The 8,174-nt window shown below is 37.9% G+C and overlaps 1 protein-coding gene across 2 annotated transcripts in view; it reads right to left on the bottom strand.

Annotated features, from left to right (window-relative positions):
• Positions 1-7,485, bottom strand: part of LOC110050510 (glutamate receptor ionotropic, kainate 2-like) — a 26,544-nt gene extending 19,059 nt beyond the window's left edge. The window contains exons 1-3 of one of the 2 annotated variants that reach the window (XM_089271184.1): positions 7,279-7,485; positions 6,977-7,081; positions 3,359-3,458 (exon numbers count right to left, since the gene is read on the bottom strand). In XM_089271184.1, the coding sequence (XP_089127310.1) occupies positions 3,359-3,449 (91 nt within the window). In that variant the 5' untranslated portion in view covers positions 3,450-3,458; positions 6,977-7,081; positions 7,279-7,485. Of the gene's footprint in view, positions 1-3,358; positions 3,459-6,976; positions 7,152-7,278 lie in introns of those variants that run through there. The other variant, XM_020756433.2, reaches the window with a different exon arrangement.
• Positions 7,486-8,174: the final 689 nt, after the last annotated feature.

Genomic DNA, 8,174 nt, shown 5'->3' with positions numbered 1-8,174 from the left:
ATGTCACGGTCATGGTCAAAATCACTGTCACTGTCACTGTCACTGTCACTGTCACTGTCACTGTCACTGTCACTGTCATTGTCACTGTCACTATCCACTTAAATTGTCACTGACTACGACTGATTATGTCTAAAACTACAGCTATGACCATGGCCATGACCGTGACTGTGACGATGACAATGACGATGACTGCGTGACTATGACTATTGCTATTTTAGTTACTGTTTCAAATACGCAGGAGCGCAATGCAAAGCTTGTCCTTTTATTTACAACAGTAAAACATATCGTGACCTAGGCGCTCTCTTGTTATATAGCAAAAAAATGCACTTTATACAAAATGATATACATTGGTGAGAAAGGTAGAATATTAGGCGCCCGTTTTGCGAACACCTAATAACCGTTCAAACCTGCCAAACCAATTTTTGAATATATAACAATCTTTAGCTTTTCTATCCTATGGTATGCTATGCTACGCTATGCCATAATCTGCTATTCGATACCATACCAATACCTTATCACAAAACGCATCGTACAATACTATGCCATGCTAGTTCTTAACTATACTCTAGTCTACTCTACTTTGCTATGCTTTACTATACTATATTATTCTATGCTATACTATACTTTTCTACACTGTATTATACCACACTTAACAATGAGATGCCCTATGACATACCATCTGTATCATACAATCTATGACATACCATCTAAGCCACATTATACCACAAGTTACTATACTATTATTGCTCTATACTAAAAAAATATTCTAATAGACTAGAAAACTACTAGACTACTACTATACTATACTATAATTAAACGTTGAACGGAAAGTTCATGGAAGATGCGTGACAGTTGAATTGTAAAAGTGGTTCGATTGATATAGTGACAAATATATCAAAACTGTCAGAAATGCTTCGGGTTTAGAACCCTTCTTAAATGTGGACGAAAACCGTTAGAAGACGCAATCTACTTAAAAACGTCAAATGAAACTGCGTGCGCATGTGACTAATAGCACGCGCGCATGTATAAATTATAAGTTTAAATGATGTTCAAACGGAGAACATTTCAGTCTATCTGGATGAGGTGTTGGCTCCTTTTGTCAAAACCCTTCCCACCTATGTCAAGGACACCAATCATGCATTTCATATCTTTGACTCTCTTAGCTTTGATACCACAGATCCAGGATCTCACTTTCTGTTCACCATGGATATGAAATCCCTATCCACGGTTATTCCAAATGACTGTGGAATGTGAGCATTGACCTACTTCCTGGAAAAGCGTGTTATACACTCAGAAGACTCGCAAAACTGGTAATTACTGTGAATTCCTTCTTATTTAATAAGGAATATTTCCGTCAAGTTAGTCGGGTTGCCATGGGAAGCAAGATGAGGCCAAATTATGCTTATTTATTCGTTGGGTGTGTGGAACATCAAATACGCGAACAATACACCGGATTTATTTCACAGTTACACAAGAAATACATTGCTGATATTGTGGGGGCAGCCTCGTGCAAAAGGGAGGAACTTGAATCCTTCATTGACTTCGTATCTAACTTCCATCCAGCGTTCCAATCTACATCCAGTATCACTGAAATAAAACTACCTTCTTTGGACATCAACCTACGCATTTCTGATGATAGGATTCAACCTTCTGTCTTCTACAAGGGAACTGATACTCATAACTACCTTCATTTTTCTTCCGCTTTCCATCCTGATCACTGCAAATGTGCTATTCCTTACCGCCAGTTTCTCCGCCTGGGTCGACTTTGCTCCGACGATGATGACTTCCATGTGGGTTCTTGGAAGATGATTACTTTCTTCTCGCAACGTGGTTATCCCATTTCTTTGCTTGAAAATGATCTGCGGAGAATTGCAACTATCCGCTGTCCTGATGCTCTGCGCCCATCTCAACAGAATAACACAACCGATGATAGGGCTCCCCTGGTTCTTACATACCACCCCTTCAACACCCAAATCAAACGGTGTCTTCCTCGGAACTTCCGCATTCTATCAACGGATCAACAAACGCAAAACATTTTCCCACATCCACTTTTTGTGGCTTACAAACGCGATATCAGCCTGAGAAATATGCTTGTACACTCGGCTGATAACTCCTCTATTGGGCAGTCTGGATCACGTGGGTGTGAGCCTCCCCGATGCCACAATTGCAGGTGTATCAGTCCTCACACTTCCCTAAACGCTCCTTTCATATTCGGGACATGTTCACCTGCTAATCCGAGAATGTTGTGTATTGCATATTTTGCCGCCGTTGTCCACTTCTTTACATTAGAGAGACAGGACGAAGCCTCAGAAGTCGCTTTGATGAACACTTGAGAAGCATACGGAACAACATTCCGGGACTTCCTGTGGCCCAGCATCTCAACTCCACGGGCCACAGTTTCTCTGATGTCCAGGTGCGGGCTGTGCTTTTATGCGGGGGAAGGGGGGAGGGGGGGGGGGCAAACATTTATCGAAGACAGCGGGAAATGAAGATGGTTTTCCAGTTGGGAACTGTTCAGCCAAATGGACTCGACGTCAATTTTAACTTCATTTGAACTTATAATTAATAATATACTATACTATTTTATTATCTTCTCTACTTTTTCTCCTAGATAGTGCTATGCTACCTTATGTATGTTTCATTTAACTACACTTTAAGTAATTTTTCATTCAATGCTTTAGGACATTTAATTAGGTTAATTGTAATCATACTAAAATATAACAAATATACCACACGAGACCATACATTTTATACTTTACCGTACGGAACCGTACCATAATCTACTACACTCGCATAACTGGTCCATACTATACTACACTTTGCTCTACTTTACTCTAGTATGCTACGTTATGCTATACTATACTCCTTATTCCAAAATGGCGGCCAATTTATTATTCTTTTGTTTGCATGTTAATTAGCCCTTAGCATGTTAATTTGCCCCATTTTCACTTCAAAATTCTTTTGTACTTTGGAGATGTTGACGAGTCAGAGACGGTTAATTAACATGCAAAGAAAAGAATAATAAATTGGTCGCGAATTTAGATTAAGGTGTATACTATCTAAAACACTTTTATGCTATCCTACGCTATGCAAAGCTACTCTACAGAACGTAATAACGTAGCATGAAATACAATACAAAACTAGCTGCATACTATACTATACTATGCTATACTATACTATACTATACTATACTATAATTTATTCTTCTAGACTTTTCTCCACTCTATTATACTATTGTCTACCACTGCTATTAGTATTTTGTAATTGTCTTGCTTAAGTTATGTAAATGCGAAGGCTACAAACCTATCTTTAAAGTCGATAACGATTAACTACGTGTCGCCATGAAGGACCGACTTACCGCACGTGACAACTTTGTTGAGTGTGTTTGCCCTCTTTGTAAGTAGCACTAAAAGTATCATTATGTTGCAGATAATTTGTGCTTTTCCCATTTCAGATTCCTGAAGGGAGAAAATAGATACATTCTGTGACTCAACATGATAGCATATTGTCGCTTGACCTGTGTATTATTCCCTGATAATGAGTAACGAAAAACTTTACCACACCTGCTACTTTTGGGGATGAAAATTGGTCATAGTATCGCGGCTAACTCCACTCCACGCGCGAAAATAGTACAAATATGGCGCGATATTTGTACAGGTAGGTATTTGTATAGTAAAAACCGGCACTCATTCCGTTTCACTATTTCTCGTAGTTTTCTTTACTGCTAATCATAATAGATTAAGTTGGATAATTAATCTTTTCTTAGATGTTTTGGCGTATAGTATCTGTATATTGTTGTTTGTATTTGATGAGCCCGCAGGAAATTGGCTTTTTTTGTTCTCCCTAATCCCGCTCAAGATCTTGCAGACTCGCATACTTAAACTAGGAAGTCAACTTGTCGTCCATATCAAGGTATCAGTAAGGGGAAAATTTGTCATTTTGCATAATTTTACTTTTTAAGCGGTTGGATAAATCTTGAGGTTATCTTTAAGATTAAAAAAACTCTACAAAAATAATATTATACCTGCCGCTAGTTATTGCGTGAGAAAGATTTTTTGCATATTAATTACTTAATTGAGAGTTGACAAGCTCTGTCAAATGAATTAATTATCGAGGCAAGAAATCACACGACATCAATAACATGCTGAGTTGACACGCGATTCGCGCGCCGTAATCAGTGTACGGACGTCTTCGAAGAAGCGATCTTGCCCGTTCTCATCAGCTAAAGGAAGGCTAAAGAAGGAAAAAAACACTTTCAACAAAGAGTGAGCCGCTAAATTAGCGGAAAGCGACAAAGGGTCGTTTTACAACCAAGAAAAATTGCTGGATGAACTCGACAACGATCGCGATCACGAAGCCAGGGAGCAAGCCGAAATGAGCGCAAGCCGTGCTAAAACATTGTTGCAAGAAACTGTCCAAGCAGAGGAAATTGACGACGAGAAGTGGACGAAGTCGAAAGGCAGATCGATTGTTTCGGGTGAAAGGCTGCAATAATGATTCGGGATGCGAATTAGTCAACCGATACGTAAAATTTCGAACGTTAATATAGTAAATCAAAAGATAATTTCGCGTTTACTAACCTTGGAGTTCTGACTTTACACATAAAAATCAAAGGAGACCTATCGTCAAACTCGTAGATTAAGTAATTTAGAGATGAAACATGTTGGTGAACTTGCAATTACTGGTGTATTTTTAAAGGCTGTTAAAACAAGCCGGGTTCGTACCACGCAAGGTCGCACTTATTTCACAAAGCATAGGCTTTTTTCGTTGGGTTTTGTTGCACAACTATTACAGAATAGCTAGGGTGGCAAAATTGCAGCTGAACAGAGAGTTGTAAAGGCTAAGGGTTCTTGGATCACAGAGGACACTCGTGCCAAAGAAATCTAACTTCATCCTCTTGTAAACTAATAACAAACGTATGTGCCAAAAATCTGAGACACCGTTTTAGAGGTCAATGTGTGAAGAAACGGATGCCATGTTAATCGTTTTCTCCGGCCTAAATTTAGCGGGCGTATACCTTGATTTATGGGTTCGTGAAGCTTTGTAAACATATTCAAATTTTCGAAACACGGTAAATTTTACCGTTTTAAACAGATCGGGTCATAATCTGTAGTTATTAAGCTTCTAATAAATATACAGTTCATATGGGTTTTTATTAAAACCACAAACGCTAGAGCGGACCGCGCGCCGATGGTTAAACGGATTGTATTGATACCTTAATGATATTCGATGGACTGATTGTTTTTCAAATTTTGAAACGTCCATGCTACAACCACTGCATATCAATTGAATGCGAAATTCCACTGAAGAAAACATTCGCTGTCTTATACATTATTCTTTTGTCTTCCACTGTGAACCTTTCAACCGCACCTATCCGAGGCAAATTAAAAGCACTGAACAGTAATACATGCTGCAAAATTGTAACAACGTGGCCTCTAAAGGTCTGTCAGCTTGTTTGAGTCTGCGCATACGTATTGCTATTAATAAATTATCGGTCTTTGAAGAATACTGAGATCCCTAATGAGAAAAAGTTAGTACATAATTGATTTTCATCCACCAATGTCCCTGTTTAATTTCGAAAAATTTGCAAATATATTTTTTCCTTTACAGAAGAACAGACTAATTTTGATTGCATTTTCGTTTAAAAATCTTTCTTTAGTCAGTACTTTGGTTGTACTTTATACTCAACCAATTTAAGTCTATTAGCTTATAATTTTCTCAACATAGGAAGACAGAAGCTAGAGGCCTAATGTGCCTCGCCAAACTGAAGTAAAGTGCATTCAAAAATTCATATATCCCTATATTTATCCGACGTGCTATAACATCATTAATAATGTTTCATTACTAGGTTTTAAAATAAACTGAGTGATAAATTTTAGAGTGTGTTAGAGCGATACCAACTTTCAGTAGACTATGGAAGCGTCCTGGTATAAAATATTTCAAACGGAGGAGACGCTCGAGGAACAAGTTGTTCAAAATTTAGATTGTTGAGTTCAATCACCATCGCAAATATTCAGAGGGCGAACAAGGTGTACGTCAAGATGCTTTGAGGGGTTCAAAATAGCGGAAGAATGGCTGCACTGCACTATGAATATAAAAGAGTCAGCCCTCGGTTTCCTAGAGAAGCTGCTCACATGTTAGTTACGAGGCTTGTATCGCTTAAAACTTCGTCAACATTAGTCGCTGTCTTGCACTACACAATTCATTAAAGCAATACGTTCATTCAAATTCATTCAAATTCCTAGTAAAATTTGAATGCAAGCGACATAACGCTGCTTTAATTTCCCGTTGAACGTACTCAATTAAGCTCTTTTTACTTCCTTATAATAGTCGTGAATATTGAAGACGTGAAAAACTACTACTTCTCCACTCACGCGTGAAGGTGATAGAGACAAAACATAACTTAAGGGAAAGCTTGGTTTCCTAAACGGTTGCCAACGAGAGCTACAAATAAATTTGTCTAAATTTCTTTTTTATCTTTTAAGCAACGCTTGAGTCGTATACGCCGTCACAACCGTTTTCTAGCTGTTGACGATATGTACTTATCATCTTAACGTTTATTCATTAAAATAAAAATTATTTGGCAGTTTTCAAACTGTGATCCTGCCCTCTCTTGAAGTGTCTAACGCCCAAATTTCATGACAATTTTTTGGCAAATTTGACGTTCAGCTATTTAGAACTGTGAAAGACGGTTATTTACGCCAACGACCTACATATGAATTTTAATATTTCAATTTCTTTTTTATCTTTTAAGCAACGCTTGAGTCGTATACGCCGTCACAACCGTTTTCTAGCTGTTGACGATATGTACTTATCATCTTAACGTTTATTCATTAAAATAAAAATTATTTGGCAGTTTTCAAACTGTGATCCTGCCCTCTCTTGAAGTGTCTAACGCCCAAATTTCATGACAATTTTTTGGCAAATTTGACGTTCAGCTATTTTAAAAGCTAAGACATTACTACATCCAACTTACCTGCTATTTTCACATCTGTGCGAAGTTTAAGTATCCCAAAACTTCCTGGATTTCAAGTGAATGCCATCCTCGTAGCTAGGCATGTTGGCACCTGCTGGCTTCCAGCTATAATTGGAGGACTGAGTAATTATTTTCCAAGGGCACTAACCTAGTGCTGTCTACAGTTGATGTTCTTGAGAATAAACCTGTCAGTTCAGTGTGTTTTTGATGAATAATTTGACTAGGAAGCTAACTAAATACAGCCCAATAGGCAGTGTTAAAACAAAGAATGAGACTAATTAACCCAGAAGGACGTCGGATACCTTATTCAAGCGATTTTCTTGGATGCTGCTTTGTAAATTGTCCTCAAGCCAGATTTGAATGATAAACGCGAAAATGCCTCCAAGAGCAGAAAATCTTATCCGTCCAGTGCTTGTTTTTGCAAGCAGTCATTAACAATTTGTGCGTTTGGTTTTTCTCAGCCTGTTTTTAATTAAGCTTGGACTTAAGATCATAAATCATTCCCGAACTCTCTCTTTGTTTAATTTTCTGAAGTTATGACAAGCAGTGGGCGGTGAGCCCGTCAACTAGGAAATTAAAAATTTTCGACTGATATCCCGTGACAATTAGCAGGTGTCTCCATGGTTACGTAGTATTAATATTTTCGAAAGTGGCAACAACATCCTTCACCAACATCAAGCGGACGAAATTCTAGTCCTTTCTTCAAACACTTTTAGTGTAAAATATCTGACAAGATTGCCAGATTAATTGAAGTGGCAACAAAAAACATAATCTAAGAACAGTGATAAGACTTTACACTTGATGACCACATAACTTCTCACTCTGATATTTTATTGATGCGCTTCATTCTTATAGTTAGAGATATTCTTAACAAATTAAAGTTTGTGTAGCTGGCAAATTTAAGGCAAGAAGATTAAATGGCGATCTTTAAAACTGATGCGTTTCCTTTTCAAAATATGTTTTCTAACTACAACATATCATATTTTTATTTGCCAATAAATAAACCCTCAGGATACGAGGGGTTATGTTTAATCTTGTGCCACAGGCTAACCGTTAACAGCAGGTTGTGCCCAGTTAAACGCGCTTCTCTAAATCGACACGGTACAATCATATTTTGGCAGAAAACTCCTGGAGCCAGGAGTCAATATTTTTAAACATTTGGAATTTAAGAACTCTAGGGGTAAAAACAAGAATACTG

The sequence above is a fragment of the Orbicella faveolata genome, unplaced genomic scaffold, assembly GCF_042242905.1.
Source record: "Orbicella faveolata isolate gen_17 unplaced genomic scaffold, um_ofav_v1 contig_34, whole genome shotgun sequence".
NCBI classification, from domain to species: Eukaryota; Metazoa; Cnidaria; class Anthozoa; order Scleractinia; family Merulinidae; genus Orbicella; species Orbicella faveolata.
This window is presented reverse-complemented; position numbering and strand designations above follow the sequence as displayed.